Below are 23,143 nucleotides of genomic sequence, written 5' to 3' on the forward strand. Positions count from 1 at the left end.
TAGGACCAGGAGGGATCCCTGAGCACAGAGCCAGGAGTAAGCCCTGAGCACCGCAGGGTGTGACCAAAACCCAAACGAAATAGAGACTCTTGAATCCAAGTGACAGCGATGGATCTTTGAGGTAAGGGGTACATCAGCCAGGCGGTGAGGATGGAGTGCCTTTCCCTAGGCTCCTGGGATGCCGGGAGATTCTGCTTTCCGAAGAATTTCATGAACTCCAGAGAGCCCTGAGCAGGTGCACTCACGGCTCAGCCAACCTGCAGGCAGGAGGATGAGGGCTCAGACCTGCCCCAAACCAGGCTCTTGGCAGACAGGGCTGGGGGTAGGAGGGCCTTGCTTGTGGCCCTAAATTCAATTCCTAGCACCAGGAAAAACACCGCGCGCGCGCACACACACACACACACACATACACACACACATACACACACACACACACACACACGTCGCCTTGTTTCATTTGCTTGTTTGGGGGTCAAGCTTTGGTCCATACGCTCAGGACTTATTCCTCGTTCTGCACGCAGGGACCACTCCTGGCAGTGCTCCGAGGACCTGGGGCAGGAGATCAATCAACCACCTTCAAGACAAGCCTTAACCGACCCCTCCCCCCCCTACTCTCCCCCCTCCCCCCCACATTCCTCTCTGTTTTGAACAGGGACTAATTACCCTGTTTACCACGCCCCCCACCCCCAAATCAGATGAAATAGCTGCTAAAGATGATAATGACCGCATATCCGTGTTCAGTCCTAACGCGTCCATCAGACGCAGTGCAAACTTGGGGGCGTTGGAAAAAAATTTAAAAATAAAATAAAATAAACCGTTTCCTGTCGGAGCCTGCACCGCAACTGTAAGCGGCGGCCAGGCTGGGTGCTGGGCCCGCGTCCGCCTGCCAGGGACGTGCGCATCCCCTTGAGCCGGGACGAGCGTCAGGTGCGTGCTCAGGTGCTCCTCCGGAGCCGAGGCAAAGTCCAGAGGTGGCCTCCACCTGATGGCCCGCGCGAGCCACCGGGAGATAAGGCGCACACTTTGGACCCGGGGGACAGCGAGACGCGCGAGCGCCCGGGGGTGCTGGGGACCCTGGGCCCCCTTAATGCTCTCATTCGGCTCCGCGAGGCGGCCGAGGGCCCCCGGGAGGAGGCGCGCGGAGCCGCTGGCTGCCCCCGCCCGCGACCCCGGCGCCCGTCCCGGCTCCTCCGGCCCTTCCCCGCGGCCGCTCCCCGTCCCGCGGCGCCCGCGGCTCATTTATGCCTCATTACCCTGGCGCCTCGCGGGGGTCTGGCCCCGAGCGCGGGGGTCGCGCCGTCCGGCCCCCGCGATCGCGGCCGCGGGCAGGAGAGGGGGCAAAGAGGAGGTGCGCGCCGACACCCCCGGGCCCACGTCTGCCGCGCGGCTCCCGCACCCCAGGGCGCTGCGGGAGGGGCGGGGCTTGCCGCCGGTCACGCCCCCCTCTCGGCCCTCCCCCTCCCCCGCCTGTCCCTGCGCAGCCCCGGTTTCTCCCCGGCCGCTCGGTCCCAGACCCAGGCCGGGCAGCGGGGCTGGCATCGCCTGGGGGAGGAGGGGCACCCGTCGGTGATCCGGAGCCCCGCGGGCCGGGAGGCGACAGCGCGGGGCGCGGGGACCCGAGTACCTGCCCGCACAGGTGAGCGGCCGGAAGGCTGGGCGGACGGGCGCGGGGAGGGCAGCGGGGGGAGCTGGGGCGGGCAGGGGGTGCTCAGGGCTGGCCGAGGCTGGGCCCACGCTCAGAAAGGACCCCGGGATGGATGGAAAAAGGGGGAGAGCGCACCTGAGGGGGTGCGGGGGGGAGGGGGAGGAATCTTTTCCTCCGCGACCCTTAAATCAAGGTGGGGAGTTTAGGGGGGGTCGGATAGCACCGCAGACTCACCTGGAGGGGTACCCGCGGAGGTCCCCTTCAGGCTTTATCCCAGAAGTGAGTCCCTCTTGCTAAGGTTGGGGGCAAGGGAGCCCCATATCTGGTGACCGGTACCCAGGCCTGGGGGCACCCACAGATCGGGCAAGTCCAAGATCAATCCCCCCCGTCCCCCTTGGGTGCTGAGACCCTGTCTCTCCCCGCCCCCACGGTCTGTGGACAGGAGGATCCTGGCAAGGGGTGGGGAACTTTCCCGCTGATGGTGAGAAAGGCAGACGTTAGACTTTGAAGCCAATCCAGCGCCCGAACCCGGCCAGCAAAGCAGTTACCGCAAATGACTAAGGAGAGTAGATGTGGCCAGTAAAACCTGATGGACCCTGAAACTGGAATTTCACCTATTTTCATGTTTATGATTTATTTGTGTGTGTGTGTGGTACACAGATGGGCGTGGGGGTGGCACACCCAGGTGCTTCGTTAGGGACGACTCCCGCCTCTGGGCTCAGGAGTCACTCCCCGAAGTGCTCAGGGGATTGGGCCACACACCAAGGAGCACTGGAGCGGGGAGTAGCACTCCTACTTCTCGCAGACCCGGCACTCAGCCCCGGACTTTGGTCTCTGGTCCAGGTCTAAGAAACCTTATTCCTATGTTGTTGTTGTTGTTGTTGTTGCGTGTTAAATCTCCAACGGCTTGAACATGCAAAATGCATTTTGTTTGTTTTGGGTTTTGTTTGGTTTTGGGGGGCGTTGGGGCCACACCCAGCAACGCTCAGGGCTTACTCCGGGTTCTGCACTCAGGAATCACTCCTGATGGTGTTCGGGGGAGGGGGGGTGTCACATAGGGATGCCAGGGATCAAACCTGGGTTAGCAGCGGGCAAGACCAGCACCCTACCCATTCTCCAGCCTTGTAAAAATGCATTTTTAATTTTCGGGTTGTTCCGGCATAAGTGGGAGGTCATAAAGCTCTAGTCCCAGATTTCCGCCCCCCCCCACACACACACATACACACAGACACACATCCTGCAGCTTTCTACAGTCTCTGTGCTGGCCAGTGGACAGTGCCATGGGGTGCAAGGGGACCCCCTCTACCTGAGACCCCCCAGAATCCAGGATAACTGTGACCCTGGCCTTCCAGTGTTCTGAGAACAGCATCCTTTAAGACCACCATGGGAACTTGCACCCCAAATGTGCCCAGATGCAAAGGAGGAGGTGTATTCCCACAGAACCCAGAACGCGGGGTGCACTGTCCCCCACCCCGTCCTAGATAAGGCAGCTCGGCTCCCCCTAGACCCCAGGTTCTACCCCTCCCTGGAGCATTTTCCCCTTCCCACTCCTGGCGCTGTGACCCAGGGGCACCCCGTGATCCGTGCCCGCCCTTCCTTTTCGTAGGTTCTCCTCCGGGCTGTCTCGAGGACCTCTCCCCCGCTGGACATTGGCACCATGGCCTTCGTCGTGAGGTGACCCAGCAGGGGGAGGGATGCGGGCTGTTGACCCCAACGAGCAGCGGCACCTCCAAGGAATCGTGGCCTCCCTCATCGAGGCCTACGGGGGCCGCTCCGGCGCCCGGAGTCCCCCACGCAGCCTCTCGCCCCGCGGGGGGAGCCAGCCCACGACGCCGGTGAGTCCAGCCCTTGTGGCCCCGCGACGACCCGGGCGGGGCCCAGGGAGGGCGCATTCCGGGCTTTGAAGTCTGGGCCCCGCACCGTGGGCCGCCCTATCTATCTCCGTCCCCCGCCCCTGCCCTCTTCCCCGGGACTGAGGGACAGGAGGAGGGCGCAGGGCTGTCGCGCAGGGGGCCCGGCGCGGCAGGGAGCCCGGAGGAGCCACGCCCTCAGGGAGGGAGGGAGGGGTAGTCGGACGGGTCTGAGGCCCCGCGCTGGGGAGAAGGTCACCCCGCCAGGGACACCACGCCGGCCCCTCCCCGATTTGATTCCTGCCTCTCCCTGGGAGGAGCCTGCGGGCTGCCAAGGTTCAGGGTGTCCCCGCCGGGCTCCGCCCCCTGCCACCCCGGTGACAGGTCTCCTGTGCACCCACAGAGCGGGCTGCGGGGCACCCCACCCTGGAGCAGAGCCCGGCTTCCTGCCTGCCGCGGGGATCCCCGGCCCCGCGGAGGAGGCTGGGAGGAGGCTGGGAGGAGGCTGGGCCTCTGGCAGCCCCAGGGCGGGCAGGGGGTGAGGAAGACGGGACCGTGGTGGTGGTGGTGGCGGCGTGGCGGGTCAGGCCAGAGGCCCGCAAAGGAATGTCGCCGGGCCTGCCGGGATCTCACCCTCTAACTCCCCGGGAACAGAACTGGGCGCAAGGGGTAGGGGGGAGGGGGCCGTAGTGTGTGTGCGCGTGGGACCCCACGGCTGCGTGTCGCTGCGCCCAGGGCCAGTGGGGGAGGTGGCACACGCTTACACACACACACACACCCTCCCCCCCACCAGGTGCCAGCCAGGCTGATGGCCCACCCGGGCAGCTTGTGGGGGCGGGCAGCCAGCAGGGCAGGGCATACCCACGGCGGGGGCCCGGCCTGGGCCAGCGTCCTGGCTCTGAAGGAGGCTTCTGCCCGCCGGGGCCCACTCGGGGATCCAGGTGGGCATGTCCCTGCCCAGCCCGCTCGGGCTTCCTGGCAGCAGGCACGGGTGACTCAGGCCAGGAGCTGCTCACGCCAAACTGGTTTTGGGGGAGAGGCGGGCCAAACCTGTGTTTCTGGGGCGGGGGGGTGGGGGGTGGGGTGGGGGGGTTGCCATCTGGAACCGAGCCCGCCCAGCCCCCTCCACCTCCAACTCTCAGGGACTGCCAGGGCAGGAAGGAGCCCCCGCAATTCCCTTGCTCTGTCCCCCCCCACACACCCGCCAGGATCCCAGCCGCCCCCCTCGTCATGGTCGCTTCACGGGAGGTCCCATGCTGTCGCGGGACACAGAGACCGGGAGGAGGCATGGAGGCCACTTGGGCACCGGGCCCCCGCGCTCCCCCATATTCAAGGTAAGGGACCCCTGTCCTCCCGCCCACACAGCCGCAACCCGATCTGTGAAGTTCTCCACTGCTGTCATATTGTGCACCCCCACCCCCACCCCCGACCCTTGTCCCCAAGGAATAGCAGCTGGCCCTGTTTAGAGACCCCCCAGGCATCTGCCTCCGAGCCAGGTTGCCTGAGGAAAACGTCCCTGTAGGACCAGGGATATGGCTCCGTGGTAAAGTGCACGCCTTAAGTGCAGGAAACCAGGGTTTCATCCCCGGCACCCTTAAAAATAATAAGAAGAAAAGCATTGGGGCTGGAGCGATAGCACAGCGGGGAGGGCGTTTGCCTTGGACACAGCCAGCCCAGGTTCCCAGCATCCCATAGGGTCCCCCGAGCACCGCCAGGAGTAATTCCTGAGTGCAGAGCCAGGAGGAACCCCTGTGCATGGCCAGGTGTGACCCAAAAGGAAAAAAGAAGAAGAAGAAAAGCATTAAAATACCGGGGTTGGAGAGATAGTACCGCAGGTAAGGCACTTGCCTTGCAAGTGGCTGACCCTGGTTCATTGCCCAGGAGTACATAGGGTCCTCTGAGCACAGAGCCAGGAGTAAGCCCTGAGCACTGCCAAGTGTGGCCCAACATGAATAATAATAAATATAAGACAAAAGTACTAGGATCTTGGGGCTGGAGTGATAGCACAGTGGGTAGGGCGTTTGCCTTGCACACGGCCGACCCGGGTTCGATTCCCAGCATCCCATATGGTCTCCTGAGCACCGCCAGGAGTGATTCCTGAGTGTAAAGCCAGGAGTAACCCCTGTGCATAGCTGGGTGTGACCCAAAAAAAACCAAAAAGAAAAAGTACTAGGATCAGAATAATAGTACAGGGATTATGGCGCTTACCTTACATGCAGCTGACCCCAGTTCAATCCCTGGCGCCCTGAGCCCCTCCAGGAGTGGTCTCTGAGCACAGAGCCAGGAATAAGCCCTGAGCACTGTTGGGTTTGGCCCAACTACCCCTCCCCCCCAAGAAAATAGAACAAAGTCAAATAAAATGTCCATTTCATGGGAGCATATTCAAGATGTTGCTGGCCCTCGGAGTCTCTAAGTTCCATTGCTCCCTGAAAGGACGGGGTGGGGGTGGGCTGTTCTCACCTGGGAGACCCCTCAACTTCTGGTCAGGGCACCCAGATTAAACCCCTCGGTCCAGGGTCCTTCCTTCCCGACCTTCCCTTGTTCCAGCAAGATGCTGTTCGCCTGTCATCCCAGCCTCAGGCTTCCCCTTTCCCAGTACCCCATTGTCACACACACACACACACACACACACGCGCGCGCGCTGCACCCCCTCTGCCAGGAGGCACCCACGATGCACAACCTGGAGAGGCGGCTGCACACGTTCAGTATGTTCGGGATGCCGCGCCTGCCCCCCGAGGACCGGCAACACTGGGAGATCGGAGAGGGCGGCGACAGTGGCCTCAACATCGAGAAGTCCTGGAAGGAGATGGTGCCAGGACACAAGGTGCGTGCACACCCGTGTCTGTCCTGGACTCCCCTCTGTTCCTGGGGGGCAGGGAAGGGGCGGGGGGGGGCGGAGAGGTGGAGGGGTAGGGACCAGAGGTGTCTGCAGTCATCTTGCTTCAGGATGCCATCCTGGCTTGGCAACTTACTGCTGAGATTTTGGTCCAGACAAAGTCGGGGCTAGAGAGATTGATCCTGGCTAGAGCTTTGCATGCAGATGGCCTGGGTTCGAGTCCCACTGCCACCTGGTCTCCCGAGCACAGAGCCGGGAGAAGGCCCCAGCACCACCTTGGGTGCCCCCTCGCCCCACCACGGCTAACAATAAGATGGCAATGGTCCCAGCTTCAGCTGCTTCTCTGGTGAAATGGGGAGAAGGGTTAGAGAGGTGACTCAAAGGTCTGGCGTGCGTGCCTGGCATGCAGAGACCCGGGTTCAATCCCTGGCATGTTATGGTTCCTGAGGTGACCCTAATGGTCCCCAGCACTGCTGAGAAACTGTCATTGCCCCCCAAAAAAAATTCTGGGGGTTGGAGCGATAGTATAGCGGGTAGGGCATTTTCTTTGCATGCAGTTGACCCAGGTTTGATTCCCGGCATCTTATATGGTCCCCCGAGCCCACCAGAAGTTATTGCTAAGTGCAGAATCAGGAGTAAACTGAGGCTGGAGTGATAGCACAGCGGGGAGGGTGTTTGCCTTGCACCGACCCAGGTTTGATTCCCAGCATCCCATATAGTCCCCTGAGCACCGCCAGGAGTAATAACTGAATGCAGAGCCAGGAGTAACCCCTGTGCATCGCCAGGGTGTGACCCAAAAAGAAAAAAAAAAGAATTAGGAGCAACCCCAGTGCATCACCAAGGTGTGGCCTCAAAAAAAAAGAAAAGAAAGAAAAGAAAAGAAAAGAAAAGAAAAGAAAAGAAAAGAAAAGAAAAGAAAAGAAAAGAAAAGAAAAGAAAAGGGGCTGGAGCAATAGCACAGCTGGTAGGGCGTTTGCCTTGCATGCAGCCGACCCGGGTTCAATTACCAGCATCCCATATGGTCCCCTGAGCACCACCAGGGGTAATTCCTGAGTGCAGAGCCAGGAATAATCCCTGTGCATCACCGGGGATGCATTTGACCCAAAAAGCAAAAGAAAGAAAGGAAGGAAGGAAGGAAGGAAGGAAGGAAGGAAGGAAGGAAGGAAGGAAGGAAGGAAGGAAGGAAGGAAGGAAAATAAAAATTTCTGGACCAGAGATACAGCTCAGCAATAAAGCATTTGCCTTGTCTGTGAGGCCCTGGTCATCATCAGGGAATAAACAGAGGGCTGGAGCCACACTATAGCGGGGAGGGCATTCGTCTTGCTCATGGTCAACCCAGGTTCGATCCCCAGCATCCCGTTTGATCCCCCAAGCCTGCTAGGCATGATTCCTGAGTGCTAGACCCAGGAGTAAGTAACCCCTGAGCACTGGTGGGTGTGGCCCCAAAACTAGAAGAAGAAAATTCAGGGGCTGGAGAGATAGTACAGGAGCTAAGGCTCTTATGTTGCAGATGGCAGCCTTTGTTCAATTACCAGAACCCACAGTGCTCCCTGAGCCCCACCAGGAGTGATCCCTGAGCACAGAATCAGGAGTAAGCCTTGAGCATAGATGGGTATGACCCCTCCCCAAAATTTTAAGAAAGAAAATTCAAGTTAAATGGGGGATGATACCCTACCTCACTGGAGGGTCTCAGAAATAGATTCAGGGATCGGAGCAAGAGAATCAGTAGGTAAGGTGTTTGCCTTGCACGCAGCTGACCCAGGTTTAATCCCCAGCACCTCCAGTGAGCCCAGAGCCTGCCAGGAGTGATCCCTGAGGCACAGAGCCAGAAGTAAACCCTGAGCACCGCTGGGTGTGGTTGAAAAAAAAGGAGTAGACTCAATAGCATTTCACAAATGGTAGCTAGCAGGGCCGGAGAGATCTTCCAGGAGTGAGGGCAGGAGTCCTTGCCTTGCATCAAGGGTAGCTGCTCCCCCACTGAACCCACCCTCTGCCTCTCCCCAGGACATGAGCCGGGACCTTTGCCACCAACAGGAGGCCCTGTGGGAGCTGCTGACCACTGAGCTCATCTACGTGCGGAAGCTCAAGATCATGACCGATGTGAGATTCTCCCTCCGCCCCAGGCCCGGGCTGTCTGCAGCAGCCAGAAGGGGCTGAGATGCAGGGGTGGGGGGGTGGGGGCACGGGGATCAAGAGCCCTCCCCACCCCCTGAGGCTGAAGTGATAGCACAGGGGGTAGGGCGTTTGCATTGCACGAGGACGACCCGGGTTCGATTCCCAGCATCCCATAGGGTCCCCTGAGCACCGCCAGGGGTAATTCCTGAGTTCATGAGCCAGGAGTAACCCCTGTGCATCGCCGGGTGAGACCCAAAAAGCAAAAAATAAAAAATACTGGGGCTGGAGTGATAGCACAGCGGGTAGGGCATTTGCCTTGCACATGGCCAACCCAGGTTCGATTCCCAGCATCCCATAGGGTCCCTGAGCACGGCCAGGGGTAATTCCTGAGTGCAGAGCCAGGAGTGACCCCTGAGCATCACCGGGTGTGACCCAAAAAAGCAAAAAAAAAACCAAAAAAAACAAAATAAATAAATAAATAAAAATAAGAGCCGCCCCCCCCCCCCCCAGCTCAGAACACCGGCAGGGCACCCCTGGTGCAATGCTGGGTGGGGACTGCACTGAAGGACTGGGTGGGGCCCCTGAGAAGAGGCGGGGTTCAGGCACTGAGCTCCTCTTCTCTCCCTGCATCCAGCTCCTGGTCAGCGGCCTGCTGAATCTCCAGCGAGTGGGACTGCTGACAGACGTGAGTGCTCAGGGGAGGACCACAGCGCCCCACATCAGGCTCCTGTGCTCTACCCAGCTCTTAAGGAGGGGGTGGGGAGGTCACACAACCACCTGGGCGGGGGGGGGGCACAGCTGGATCCTCCCCCCCCTCAGCCCAGGGCTGTTACCGCCCCGCCCCCACCCTCCAGTTCCTTGCACCTGCCGGCCACCTGCCAAGGCTTGTCACGCCCTGCTGCTTCCTCCTCTAGGTGTCAGCCGAGACCCTCTGTGGAATGGTCCCCAGCTTGATTCGAGCCCACCGGGGCTTCTGGGATGAGGTGCTGGGCCCCATGCTTGAGGAGACACGAACCTCGGGCCGGCCTCTGGACCCCATGCGCCTGCAAGATGGGTTCCTGACGGTGAGGCGGGGCGAGGGGCTGCGTCTGGGAGGGGTGGGGGGGCTGTCTGAAGCCCAGGAGGCTCAAATCCTCTCATGACTTGGCGGGGGGGGGGGGGGTAGAGGGGCCTTGAGAGCATAAGCCTCAGAATATCCTGGGAATATCCTCGGACTAGAGTGATAGCACAGCGGGTAGGGCATTTGCCTTGCACACGGCCAACCCAGGTTCGATTCCTCCATCCCTCTCGGAGAGCCCGGCAAGCTACCGAGAGTATCCCGCCCGCACGGCAGAGCCTGGCAAGCTCCCCGTGGCGTATTCGATATGCCAAAACCAGTCACAACAAGTCTCACAATGGAGACGTTACTGGTGCCCGCTTGAGCCAATCGATGGACAACAGGATGACAGTGCTCATCCTCGGATAGCTACTTCAGGATAACCCTTCCCTTACCAGGTTCATTCTAGAACTAGGAGCTCTGGTCCACGGGCCCATTGGTCCACTCTCTGGACCAGTCGGGGCATGAAAAAGCAGTTCTCTCAGAGAAAGCCCACAGGTAGCCCCTGATCAATGATAAAAATTTCAATTTTTGGACCAGAGAGAAAGCACAGTGGGTAAAGCGCTTGCCTTGTATACAGCCGACCTCAGCTCAATCACCAGCACCCCACATGGTCCCTTAGGACACCAAGAAGAGTCACCCCTGAGCACAGAACGAGGAGTAAGCCCGAGCACCCACCCAGTGCTGCGGCCCAAACACCACCTTCCCCATCTCTCTCTTGGGTGAGAGACCTTGCCCCCCCTTTAAATTTTATTTTATTATTATTAATTTTTGCTTTTTGGGTCACACCCAGTGATGCTCACGGGTTATTTCCCGGCTTTGTACTTGGGAATTACTCCTGGTGGTGCTCAGGGGACCATATGGGATGCTGGGAATCGAACCCGGGTTGGCCGCTGTGCTATTGCTCCAGCCCCGAGAGCTTGCCCCTTGAACGAGAATGTTTGCTTTGCCCATAGGAGGCCTGGGTTCAATCCCTGCCACCACATGGTCCCCCAGCACTGCTGGGGGTGGCCCCCAAACAAACAGTTCTTGGACAGAGATCCACTGACAGAGAGCTAGGAGCAAGAATGGGACCTAAGCGGGGCTGGAGCATTGCTCAGCGGGGAGGGCATTTGCCTTGCACGTGGCCGACCCTGGTTCGAATCCCAGCATCCCATAGGGTCCCCTGAGCACTGCCAGGAGCAATTCCTGAGTGCACAACCAGGAGTAACTCCTGTGCATTGCCAGGTGTGGCCCAAAAGAAAAAAAAAAAAAGAATGGGACCTAAGCAAAGTGGCTAGGGGGCTGGGGGCCGGCTAAAGGGGAAGCCGGTGAGGAAGGATGAGAAGTGAGAGAATTTTGTAGAGAGCTGAGAATGTCTCCTCCTGGAGCCTTAGGGGGCCCCCTTCCTTGGGAGCAAGGCTTTGGGGCCAGAATGGGGTTCCCACCGCCCAGTAGAGTGAAACGGGATCCTCGGTGTCCTGAAAACGTTCCGACTGCATTATTCATGGTGGGAGAGTCTGCGGGCTAGGCGTGAGGCACCGCATACGCACGGGCTGGGGGGTCAGAGGGAAGCCGCTCTCGCCCTTCTTCCCCTGGGGACCCAGAGACGGGGCTGGGTGGGGGGTCAGCACGGGGGAGGGGAGCCTGACAGTCACAGGGGAGCCGATCACGGCGGGGAGCTGGCCTGAGAATCCATTGAGGGGCTCTCCCCCTCCTCTGCAGCCAGACCCCACCCCTGACCTTCTCCCCCACTCCCCACCCCCTCCCCCCTCCAGTTCAGCGAGCGCTTCCAGCCCTACGTGCATTACTGCCTGCAAGTGAAGCAGACCATGGCTTACGCCCGGGAGCAGCAGGACAGCAACCCGTGCTTCCACACCTTCGTGCAGGTGGGGGGGCGCCTGGGGACGGGGCGCGAGGTGGGTCCTCCCTGGGCCTGAGGCCCCTCCCTGACTGGTGCGTGCCTGCACCCGGGGCGGGAGAGAGCTGGCAGGCGCCTGAGCCCGTGCCCCTCTTTGCCCACAGTGGTGTGAGAAGCACAAGCGGGCAGGGAGGCAGACACTGGGGGATCTGCTCATCAAGCCCCACCAGCGCATCACCAAGTACCCCCTGCTGCTCCAGGCGGTGCTCAAGAGGACCCCCAACCCCCAGACGCGGGAGGCCCTGACCACCATGGTAGGTGCATGGTAGGGAGGGGAGAGGAGAGGAGAGGAGATCCAAGGGCTCGCGAGGGCCCCGTCCTGCTGTGCATGGGAACGGGTCAGGTCACTGACCGGAAGGAGGTCCCGGGAGGGAGCTGACCGCTCCGTCCTGGGCCTGCCCCCCGCCCCCGCCAGATCGCATCTGTGGAGTCCTTCCTGCACCACATCAACAAGCAGATCCGCCAGGGCGAAGAGCAGGAGAGCTTGGCAGCGGCCGCCCTACGCATCGGGCCCTACGAGGTGCTGGAACCTTCTAGTGAGGAGGTGGAGAAGGTGAGAGGTGCAGGGGCTGGGAGCCCAGATAAAGGAATGTCCCCCAGGGGATCCTGAAAGGGAAGGAGCAGAGGTGGTGGAGGAAGGGGGCGTGACCTATTGGTGAGGATGCAGCCTATCACAGAGGGTGTGGCCTAAGACAAGGGCGTGGCCTACAACAGAGGGTGTGGCCTAAGATGGGTGTGGCCTACTACAAGGCGTGGCCTAAGGTACGGGGGTGTGGCCTATCATCAAGGGTGTGGTCTTATTGGTGCAGTGTCGCCTAACTAGGGGTGTAGCCTACTAGCAGGGGTGTGGCCAACCAGGGGGCGTGGTCTATCAGCGGGGTTGTGGCCTCCACGGGGGTGGGGGAGGTATGGTTTATCACCCGGGATGTAGCCTAACCCAGGTGTGACCTACTGGTGAGGGTGCGCTCTACTACAGGGGGTGTGGCCTATAGGGGAGGGTGTGGCCTACCGCAGGGGTGTGGCCTACCATTTCTTTCCTGGAGGGGTGGAGTTTCGTGGCGGGTGAGATAGCTCAGTAAACTGGAGCACATGCTTTGCAGATAGGAGCCTCAGGTCGAATCCCTACTGCATTATCACTGCTGGTGGCAGCCCCAAACAAACAGTCACCAAGAAAAGGATGGGATGCTTGGGATGCGTCCTTGCCTTCCAAGAGGGGAAGGAATGTGCTGGTGGCCAATGGAAGCAGGTTCTTGGTTGGGAGGCAGAGAGAATCCTCCCAGCCCCCCAACCCTCTCTCCCTTCTGTGTCCCTCAGAACCTGCGTCCCTTCTCCAAGCTGGACCTGCAGATGCCCATGATGGGCGTGGCTCCAGAGAACACCAGGCAGCTGCTGCTGGAGGGGCCTGTGCGGTTGAAGGAGGGCCGGGAAGGGAAGGTGAGGCGGATGGGGATGGGGAGACAGCGGATGAAAGGTGATGCTCCCGAGACAGGACAAGAGTCAGGAAAGCGGGCTGGGGATGTGGCTCAGTGGCAGAGCACTTGCCTTGCCTGCTTGAGAACTGAGTTCAGTCCCAGGCACCACAGGGGGAAAAACAAGAAGTGCAAGAAGTGGGGGAAAGGACATGTGGGCATGAGTGTGTTTGTGAGTCTGGGTGTGAGTCTGTGTATGTATTTGTGCAAGCTGGACTGTGTTAGCCTGCAAGTCTATTTGTGTGACCCTCACACCCTCCTGTGTGTGAGGGTCTGTGTGTCTGTGTGTGAAGTCTGCCTGTGTAAGTCTGGGTAAGAGTCTGTGCGCCTATGTGTCTGTGTCTGAGTTTGTGTGTGTCTCCTGTGGCATGTGAATCTGTGTGTATAAGTCTGTGTACATCTGTGTGCTTCTCTGTGTGTGAGTCCCTGTATTTTAGTTTTGGGGCCACATTCAAGGTGCTCAGGAGTCACTCCTTGCTCTGCGATCAGGGAATCACTCCTGGTGGCCTCAGGGGACCATATGGGATGCCAACAAGCACCTTACCCACTGTACTCTCTCTTCGGCCCCTGAGAATCTATGTCTGAGAGTTTGTATGTGTGTGTGTGTGTGTGTGTGTGTGTGTCCATGTGTGAGGCTCTGTGTGAGTTTATGTTTATGGAAGTCTATATAAGAGTCTACGTGTGAGAGAATGTGTGAGTCTGTGTGTGAGGGAGTGTGTGAATTTGTGTGTCTGTCTCTGTGTGAGTCTATATGTGTGTATAGTCAGTGTGAGTCTATTGTGAGAGTCTTTGTGTCTCTGTGAGAGTCTGTGAGTGTCTGTGTGTGGGAATCTCTGTGAGAGTCTGTGTGTGTGTTTGTGTGTGAGAGTCTATATATGTGAAAGTCTGTATATCTCTGTGAGAGTCTGTGAGTCTGTGTGTATGAGTCTCTGTGAGAGCCTGTGTATGTGACTATGTGTGACTATGTCTCTGTGTGTGAATATCTTTGTGAGAGTCTGTGTGTGAGTCTGTGTGTGTCTCTATGTGAGAGTGTGTGCCTCTGTGTGAGTCTGTGTGTAAGTCAGTGAGTGTGAATCTCCATGTGAGAATCTGTGTCTCTGTGTGAGAGTCTATATGTGTGTATAAGTTAGTGAGTCTATTGTGAGAGTCTGTGTGTGTGTCTGCGTGTGAGTCTCTGTGAGAGTCTTGTGTGTCTATGTGTGAGTCACTGTGAGGTTCTGTGTGTCTGTGTGTGTCTACATGAGAACATCTGTGTGTGAGTCTGTGTGTGTGTCTGTGTGTGAGCTTCTGTGAGAGTCTGTGTGTTTGTGTGTGTCTGAGAGTCTGTGTGTGAGTCTGTGTGTGTGTCTATGTGAGAGTCTGTCTGTGTGTAAGTCTGTGTGTGTCTGTGTGTGTGTCTCTGTGAGAGTCTGTGTGTCTGTGTGAGTCTGTGTGAGTCCATGTAAGTGTGAATCTCTGTGTGAGAATCTGTGTGTGTGTGAGTCTGTGTCTCTGTATGAGAATCTATATGTGTATATAAGTTAGTGAGTCTATTGTGAGAGTCTGTGTGTGCGTGTGAGTCTCTGTGAGAATCTGTGTGTAGTCACTGTGAGAATCTGTGTGTGTGTCTACGTGAGAATGTCTGTGTGTGAGTCTGTGTGTGTCTGTGTGTGAGTCTGTGTGTGTCTATGTGAGAGTCTGTGTGTGAATCTGTATGTGTCTACGTGAGAGTCTACATGAGAGTCCGTGTGTGTCTCTGCGTGAGTCTCTGTGAGAGTCTGTGTGTGTGTCTATGTGAGAGTCTATCTATGAATCTGTGTGTGTGTGTGTGTGTGTGTGTGTGTGTGAGTCTCCGTGAGAGTCTGTGTGTCTGTGAGTCCGTGTCAGTGTGAATCTTCGTGTGAGAGTCTAGGTGTGAGAGTCTGTGCACCCCACGCATGCCACCCCCTCCCCCGACCCCAGAGCTTTGCCTCTCCCTCCCCCGTCCCACTGACCCTCTTCCCCCTCTGCCTGTCCCAGCTGGACGCCTACTTGTTCCTCTTCTCTGACGCGCTCCTGGTGACCAAGCCCCAGCGCAAGGCCGACAAAGCCAAGGTCATCCGCGCGCCCTACATGCTGGAGAAGCTGGTGTGCCGGCCACTCCGAGACCCAAGTACGTCCCTCCTGCCCCTGTCCCTCCCCCCTCCCCCCACTCCGCCCATCCAGGGCCCGGCCCCTGCAGCTGACCTTCTTCTGCACCCAGACAGCTTTCTGGTCATCTACCTGACTGACTTCCAGTGCGTGTCCAGCGCGTTCACCGTGCACTGCCCCGGCGCTGCCGACTGCTTGCAGTGGCTGCAGAAGATGCAGCAGGCCCAGGTATGCAGCAGCTGACCGCGTGCCAACTCGGGGGAGGAGGCGGGGAGGCCAGGCAGAGGCCCGTGCAGACTGGACCTTCAGCCCCTCGGGTCTTGCCCAAGATCTTGGGGCCAGAGAGACAGTCCAGTGGGCAGGGCGCTTGCTCTGTGCGCGGCTGGGCTGGATGTGAAGCCCAGCACCCCTTAGGGTCCCCTGAGCACTGCCAGGAGCGAGCTCCCAGTGCAGAGCCAGGAGGAAGCCCTGAGCACAGCCAGAACAAACAAACAGATGAAGGAGAGACACTGTTTCCAGAAAGCTGGAAGGAGCTTCGCAGGCAGCTACTGAGCCCGGCCCAGGGGGAAGCCCAAGACCACACCCCCTGAGGGTTGCTACACCCCCAAACAGTGACCTTCTAAACTTCCTCCTTCCTTCCACTGCTGCCAATGGGCCTTTGCCGCTGCGGGTTCTGGCCAGGGGCTGGGACAAGGTGGAAGGACACGGCGCAGTCCGGTCACTAGAAACGTGTGTGGGGCGGGGCTGGGCGGAGAAGGGCCCTTCTCCCTGCGGGTGGCTGCTAGGAAGGCAGCGTGCATGGGGGTGTCAGCCAGGAAGCTCTGGGCAGGAGCGCCTGTATAAGCCCCACTGGGGGGCGCATCAGGGTTACTCGGGGGATCAGAGGGCAAGGGTGGGAGGCAGGATCCCCAGTGGTATATTAGGTGGTATGTTAGGTATATGATTACATTGATATACCAGATTAATATTATATATCATTATATTCTGTTACTTATATATTAAGTATATTAGTTATAGTATCACTGCATCACTGTCATCCCATTGCTCATCGATTTGCTCGAGCGGGCAACAGTAACGTCTCCATGGTGAGACTTGTTACTATTTTTTGGCATATCGAATATGCCACGGGTAGCTTGCCAGGCTCTGCCGTCCAGGCGAAATACTCTCGGTAGCTTGCCGGGCTCTCTGAGAGGGATGGAGGAATTGAACCTGCCGCGTGCCAGGCAAACGCCCTACCCGCTGTGCTATCCAGTTATAGTGTAATATAATATATTAGTAGTATATTAGATGTATATGAGTAGTATATTAGGATGGAGATCAACCCTCAGTAGCTTTATTTTGTTGTTGTTGTTGTTGTTTTGTTTGCTTTGGGACCACAGCCCGTGGTGTGCAGGCCTTACTTCTGTCTCTGGACTCAGGGATCACTCCTTTTCTTTTTTTTTTGCTTTTTTTTTTTTTGCTTTTTGGGTCACACCTGGCAATGCACAGGGGTTCCTCCTGGCTCTGCACTCAGGAATCACTCCTGGCGGTGCTCAGAGGGCCATATGGGATGCTGGGAATTGAACCCGGGTCGGCCGCATGCAAGGCAAATGCCCTACCCGCTGTGCTATGGCTCCAGCCCGTCAGGGATCACTTCTGGTGGGCTCAGGGGACCCTATGGGATGCCGAGGATCAAACCCGGGTTGGCCACATGCAAGGCAAACGCCCTCCCCGCTGTGCTATAGCTCCTCCTGCCCATCTGTGGGTATTTTTGTGGGTTTGTTTGTTGGGGGCGGGGCACACCTCGTGGTGCTCAGGGCTTAGTTCTGGCTCTGTGCCCAGGGCTCCCTCCTGGACAGAGTCAGGAGACTGCAGCATCGGGGATCAAAGGAGGCTCAGCTGGGTGCGAGGCCAGCGCCAGGCCCGCTGTTCTGTCGCTCCTGCACTTTCTTCCTTTCCTTTGTGTTGTTCTTGCCATTGTCTTGGTGACAACTGAGTCGTGACTGAACGTCATGGACACCCAATTGTGTGCTTAAACCCTGTGTTCTGGTGGCCCCCAGGAGACCCCAAACAGCAGAGTTTCCCGGGCCACAATCAGCACAGCGGCTGGGGCTGGGCTCGAACTCCCGGCTCCAGGCCTACACATCACCGACACCCCCTCCCCTCCCAGCCGGGTGGCCTCGGGGGTGCCAGGGCTACCTGCGCTCCCCCTCTGCACATGGAAACTGCCCCCATAGGGAAGATTCCAAACGCCTTCAGCTGGGGCTGGAGCCATCGTCTAGTGGGGAGGGCGTCTGCCTCGCACGTGGCTGACCAGGGTTCAATCCCCGGCATCCCAGGAGTGATTCCTGAGTGCGGAGCCAGGAGTCACCCCTGAGCATCACCAGGTGTGGCCCCCCCCAAAAAAAAAAAAAAGAAAGAAAAGAAAGTCTTCAGTGAGCAGAACAGGGCACACCCCTGCCAGCGCCCCTCCTACCTTTCCCCCCTCCCTATCTCCCCCCCTGGCCCGTAGAGCTCAGGAGCTCAGTTTCCCAAAACAGAGACCACTCAGACACACAGGCCTGAGAACCCTGCGGTGATGAAACCCTTCCACAGCCTGTTGGTTTCGTTGCAACTTTCCAGAGCACTGGGGAAAGAGTAGTGACCTTAGTGCATTTTTACACGGCCACCTTTTGAAACGGAGGCCGTGAGAGACACAGGCACAGGAGGGAGACAGTGTGGGGGCTTTGGGAACCCACAGCCCTTAGGGTTCGGGTGAGAAATCGGACAAAAGAGGACTCTAGTGTCCGCCAACCCGAGGAGGCTGCCTTCCCCCCAAGATCTCAACAAGATGGGGACCGTCCCCAGAGGCCAGAAGTGGAGGATGGGGGGAGCGCTGGGTTTGTGGGAGAAAAGTCCCCCTAGCCCCTGGACCCCGAATGCAGGCCCCTCTGTGGGGAACAGGAACCTTCTCTCAACATCACCCCAACCCCTCTACCCCCTATACACACAGACACATAGACACACAGACACACACAATCTGGGCACAAATCCAGTGACCACAAACAGGAATCCTTGGAGGGGACAGAGGAGGCTGGGGAGATAGTACAGAGGAGAAGGCGCTTGCCTTGCATGTGGCCAACCCGGGTTTGCCTTCATGCAACCTACCTGGTTCGATCCCCGGCCCATCAGGAGTGATCCTTGAGAGCAGAGCCAGGAGTAAGCGCCAAGCACCAGGTGTGGCCCCCAACGAACAAACAAACAAAATACTTAGGGAGCTGGAGAGATGGTACAGGGGTTCGTCACTTGCCTGGCATGTGGCTGTGTTGGCTGCGACCCTGGTTCAAATCCCAGGCACGTTCAAATAGGGTCCCCCGAGGGGCTGGAGCGATAGCACGGCGGGGAGGGCGCTTGCCTTGCACGAGGCTGACCTGGGTTCAAATCCCAGCATCTCATATGGTCCCCTGAGCACCGCCAGGGATGATTCCTGAGTGCATGAGCCAGGAGTGACCCCTGTGCATTGCTGGGTGTGACCCAAAAAGAAAAAAAAAATCAAATAGGGTCCCCTGAGCGTCGCCAGGGGTCGCTCCTGAACCTAGAGCCTGGGACAGCCCCTGAGCACTGCCAGGAGTGGCTCAGCCCTGGACCTCCAGAGGGCACAGAGCTTACCTGGGAACCACACCCAGCCTCTGGCCCTGGAGCCCCCCCAGCCTGGCATGTCGAAGCAGTGCCCGGGGGCTATTCCTAGTACTCTGCTCAGGAGTGACCCCTGGCCTTGCTGGGGGACCTCAGCAGTGCTGGGCATCAAACTGAGGCCAACATATACAAGGCAGTGGGGCTCGGGTTCGATTCCCAGCATCCCATATGGTCCCCTGAGTACCTCCAGGAGTAATTCCTGAGTGCAGAGCCAGGAGTGACCCCTGTGCATCGCCGGGTGTGACCCAAAAAGCTTAAAAACCAAAACAAACCAAAAAACATACAAGGCAAGCAAGTTTCCCTCTGTTCGTACTATCTGTGCACCCCCCGTTTATTGTTTTTAACATTCCACCATCAGAACTAACCCCCCTCTTTGTCCCTTCCGACCCCAGGGGACTCCTTAAAACTTGCTGGTATTTTAGCCCGTCCCCACTGACTCCACTTGAAGCCACCGCCACCCCTATTCTCCCCCTCATATCTCCCCCCGACCTGCCCTACACACACACACACACACACACACACACACACACACACACACAGGACTGTTTTCTCCCCTTACAGAAATGCAGATGGAGATTCTAATCCTCCCGAGATCTAACCATGTGGACTTAATGCGTTGGGAGAAAATGTTCTTTTCCGGGGGCTGGAGCCAGCTGAACTTGGGAAATACCCTGACTTAGGGTCTGGGAAGAGGAAAAGGAACCAGTGATGGGAACAGAAAGTGCTGGCAGGAACAGAGGCCCAGGAGGAGGGAGGGAAGCCGGGAGGCGGGGATCCAAGTTATCTCTGTTCCCAGGGCGGGCTGCCACGCCCCCCGCTGGGGAATCACAGGGGCACCGGGGAGGGGGAAATGGATGTTTGTAAACCGCCTGGCTCCAGGCAGGCATGGAATGGGCACTTCCTAAATGCTTGTTCCTGGCACGATTAGGAGAAAGGGATGGTCGTGACCCTGGGGCTCAGCGGATGGCAGAGTGTTTTGTGTGTCTTGCGTGTGTTTGATCCCTAGCACAGCAAAACGGGGCTGGGGAGGGTGGGGCCGTTTATACCTGTCTGCCAGGACTGTGAAAATCATCCCAGTGGAGGTACAGGAAGCACGAAGCTCAGTGCCAGGTATGCAGCAAGCGCATCATAAGTGACCGTTCCCCCCCACCGGCCCCCGCCCAGGCCTCCTTGCAAAAGCTGAAGGCAGAGGAGTACGTCCGGCAGAAACGGGGGCTCCTGGCCCTCTACCGGGACCACGAGCACGAGTCGCCAGGCACCAGGCCCTCCACGCCCTCCCTGGACAGCTCCCAGAACAGCGTGGACAGCAGGTAAGGCCCAGCCTGGGCCACGGGGCCTCCCAGGAGAGGAGGGAAGAGACAGGCGGAGAGGGCTGACCCGTAGCTACTCCGGAATCCTTGGCCCCAGCCTCGTCCCCGCCTGGGAGCTGTTGGGGGGAGGGGTGTGGGTGAAACCCGCCTCGAGTTGGTGCAGGGCACAGGGTGCAGACGTGGGAGGCACAGACAGGAAAGGTGCGGGTGCCCTGGCCCCAAGGGAGAGCGGAGGACGGGCTGGGTTGCCAGAGGGCAGAGCCCCGTGGCCCCAGCTACCCGGATGCCCTCCCCTGTCGGAAGTGAGAGGCGTCAGAATCCCACAGCCAGGGAAGCAGCCGGGGAAGACGGAAAGACGGGAAAGGTCCGTCCCTAGGGGAGGTGCTGGGAGCTCCTGGTACTCCCCCCAGTGCCTCCTCCATCCCAGAAGGGGAGTCCAGGAGGCAGGGCACTGGCTCTGGCTCTGCCTTGGAGCCTGGTTCAATCCTCTCGGACGGGTTATGGAGCTGCATGCCAACTCGGGTCGACCCCCTGGCACCCCGTACGGTCCCCTGAGCCCACCAGGAGTGATCCCTGAGCACAGAGCCAGGAGTCAGCTCTGAGTGCTGCTGGGTGTGCCCCCCCACCCCCCGGAAACAGCAAATATAGGGGAGGTTTAGAAGGCAGGGACCAGGACTGGAGTGATCAGAGGGAGGGCGTTTGCCTTGCACGCAGCCGATCTGGGTTCGATTCCCAGCATTCCATAGGGTCCCCTGAGCACCGCCAGGAGTGATTCCTGAGTGCAGAGCCAGGAGGAACCCCTGTGTATCGCCCCAGGTTAGTGACCCAAAAAGAAAAAAAAAAGGCAAGGAGGGGCTGGAGCAATAGCACAGCGGGGAGGGCATTTGCCTTGCATGCGGCTAACCCGGGTTCAATTCCCAGCATCCCATAGGGTCCCCCGAGCACCGCCAGGGGTAATTCCTGAGTGCAGAGCCAGGAGGAACCCCTGTGCATCACCAGGTGTGGTGACCCAAAGAAAAAAAAAAAAAGAAGGCACGGACCAGAAACAGCATCCTAGTGGGCAGCTTCCGGAGTGTTCTGGTGACCTCCCCGCCCCAGCATCGACCTCTGACCACCCCTTGGTGCTTGCAGGTCCCCTGAGTTCTTGGCCGTCATCCCCAACCTGGTGGTGACGGAGAACCTGGATGAAGATGGCCCCTCGGGTCCCGACGACACCTCGGACTCCGGCTACGGCACTCTCGTCCCAGACTCCCCCAAAGGACCCCACCACCCCCTGAGCCGCCTGCGCCGCAAAGCGCTGCGGCGGGACCCTCGCCTCAGCTTCTCCACCATGGACCTCCGCGACGTCCCCCTGCGCCCGCTGCCTCTGGACTCCCGAGCGCCCCAACGCCGGAGCGCCCCGGAGCTGCCCGAGGATAACCTCCTCCCCCGCGGAGGCAGCCTGCCCCGGGGGCTCGTCCCGTCCTGGGCCGAGGACGAGGATGGGGGGACCCCGGGCCGAGGGGACGTGGTGGTGGAGATGCTGCACCGGGTGCAGCGGCAACGCGGCCAGCTGCCCGCCTCGCCCAGCCACACCGACTCTGCCGGGGACAGCCCCTGGGAGCTGTCGGGGGAGGAGGAGGAGGAGGAAGAGGAGGAGGAGGAGGAGGAGGGCGGCGGGAGGGCACTCCTGCCGCCCCACCCCCGGCCCCTGCAGAGGGAGGACATACTCCGGGAGATTCGGGAGGAACTGGCCAGCCAGAGGATCGACGGCCTCCCGGAGCCCCGGAGCGGCCGCCCCCGCAAACTGACACGGGCTCAGCTGCACCGGATGCGGGAGCCCCAGGTCATACAGCTGGACACGCCGCTGTCCACCTCGTAAGTGCTGCAGGGGCGTGGGGAGGGGAGCAGGGCAGGGCCCTGGGTGTGGCTCCTCAGACTTTGGTTTGTAGCTTGGCAGGGGGGGGAGATGGAGGGGGGAGGGGGGCGCACCTGGTGGCATCCCAAGGGCCATGCAGTGCCACGGATGGAACCCAGACCTCAGCCCTTTTTGGGGGGCCAGGGACCCCATCCACTTGTGCTCAGGCATCCCTCCTGGAGGAGCCTCTAACCCTGGTCAGCCACCTTCGAGGCCAGCGCCCTGCCCCTGCCCCCAAGTGCTCAGCCCTTTGACCTGTCTCGAGGGCGTGGTTTCCCCTAACTAACCCACCTCCTCTTTTCAGGGAGGTGTGAGGGGATGAGAGCCCCACCCCAGGAGTGCTGGTCACTACCCACCCCCTCTGGACTCTACCTCAAGGACCACACGTCCCACTCAGAAGCCTGCTCTGGGCACCCTGCTCGGAGAACTCGGGGGACCCAGGACTCTGCATTCTCCTACCCAGGACGCCCAGAGCCCACCCACCACCGCCGCCGGGCACGAACGCGATGGCCCTGACCCCTTTGAGGGGCAAAGAGCACCTGCCTTGCAAACTCATGAGGTCGGGAGAGTTTCCCCGCCTGCCCCGTGCCACCCCCCACCGGCACTGAGCTTGGTCCCAGCACAGGAGACCTGTCAGCTCCCAGGAAGCCCACGTGCGAGCACCAAGAGGACGAGAAGTGTGCAAGCCCCAGCGGGCACCGCGCTGAGGGGGCAGACGCCACGACCACGTCCTGCCCTCCACCCCAAGTCACGGCAACAGCATCAGAACAAAGGAGGGAGGAGAAGGAAAGGGAAAAGAAAGGGAATCAGAGAAGCAGAAAGAGACTGCCCGATCCGTGCCAGCTGGGCAGCCAGGCGGAGAGAGCTGGGGACGGGGGCTGATCCCAGCCACACTGGGGGTCCCAGGCCTGGCCTCCCATGATCGCCCCCTCCCATCCCTCCACCCAGGAGCCCAGCTTCCAGGGTTTCGAGTGTTTTCCTAAAAGAACACTGCTCGGGGGGGCTGGAGCGATAGCACAGCGGGGAGGGCGTTTGCCTTGCATGCGGCCGACCCGGGTTTGATTCCCAGCATCCCATAGGGTCCCCTGAGCACCGCCAGGAGTAATTCCTGAGTGCAGAGCCAGGAGTAGCCCCTGAGCATCACTGGGTGTGACCCAAAAAAGAAAAAAAAAAAGAACAGAGCTCCAGGGGCCCGAGACAGAGGACAGGCTCTGCGCGCGGACCCACATCACCGCAGAGTGTGGCCCCCCCAATAAAACCCA

General features: G+C 59.5%; 1 protein-coding gene across 1 annotated transcript; it reads left to right on the top strand.

The window, feature by feature from the left end:
• The first annotated feature begins 1,482 nt into the window (after window positions 1-1,482).
• Window positions 1,483-23,143, top strand: PLEKHG6 (pleckstrin homology and RhoGEF domain containing G6). Its single transcript, XM_055142459.1, has 16 exons — window positions 1,483-1,636; window positions 3,252-3,480; window positions 4,704-4,829; window positions 6,155-6,319; window positions 8,336-8,431; window positions 9,081-9,131; window positions 9,361-9,510; window positions 11,300-11,410; window positions 11,547-11,696; window positions 11,858-11,995; window positions 12,757-12,876; window positions 14,910-15,042; window positions 15,133-15,248; window positions 19,839-19,984; window positions 21,116-21,841; window positions 22,186-23,143. Exons 2-16 carry the CDS (start codon window positions 3,340-3,342, stop codon window positions 22,193-22,195), a joined length of 2,379 nt encoding a protein of 792 aa, XP_054998434.1. The 5' UTR covers window positions 1,483-1,636; window positions 3,252-3,339; the 3' UTR covers window positions 22,196-23,143.

The sequence above is a fragment of the Sorex araneus genome, chromosome 6 (genome assembly GCF_027595985.1).
Source record: "Sorex araneus isolate mSorAra2 chromosome 6, mSorAra2.pri, whole genome shotgun sequence".
Lineage (NCBI taxonomy): Eukaryota > Metazoa > Chordata > Mammalia > Eulipotyphla > Soricidae > Sorex > Sorex araneus.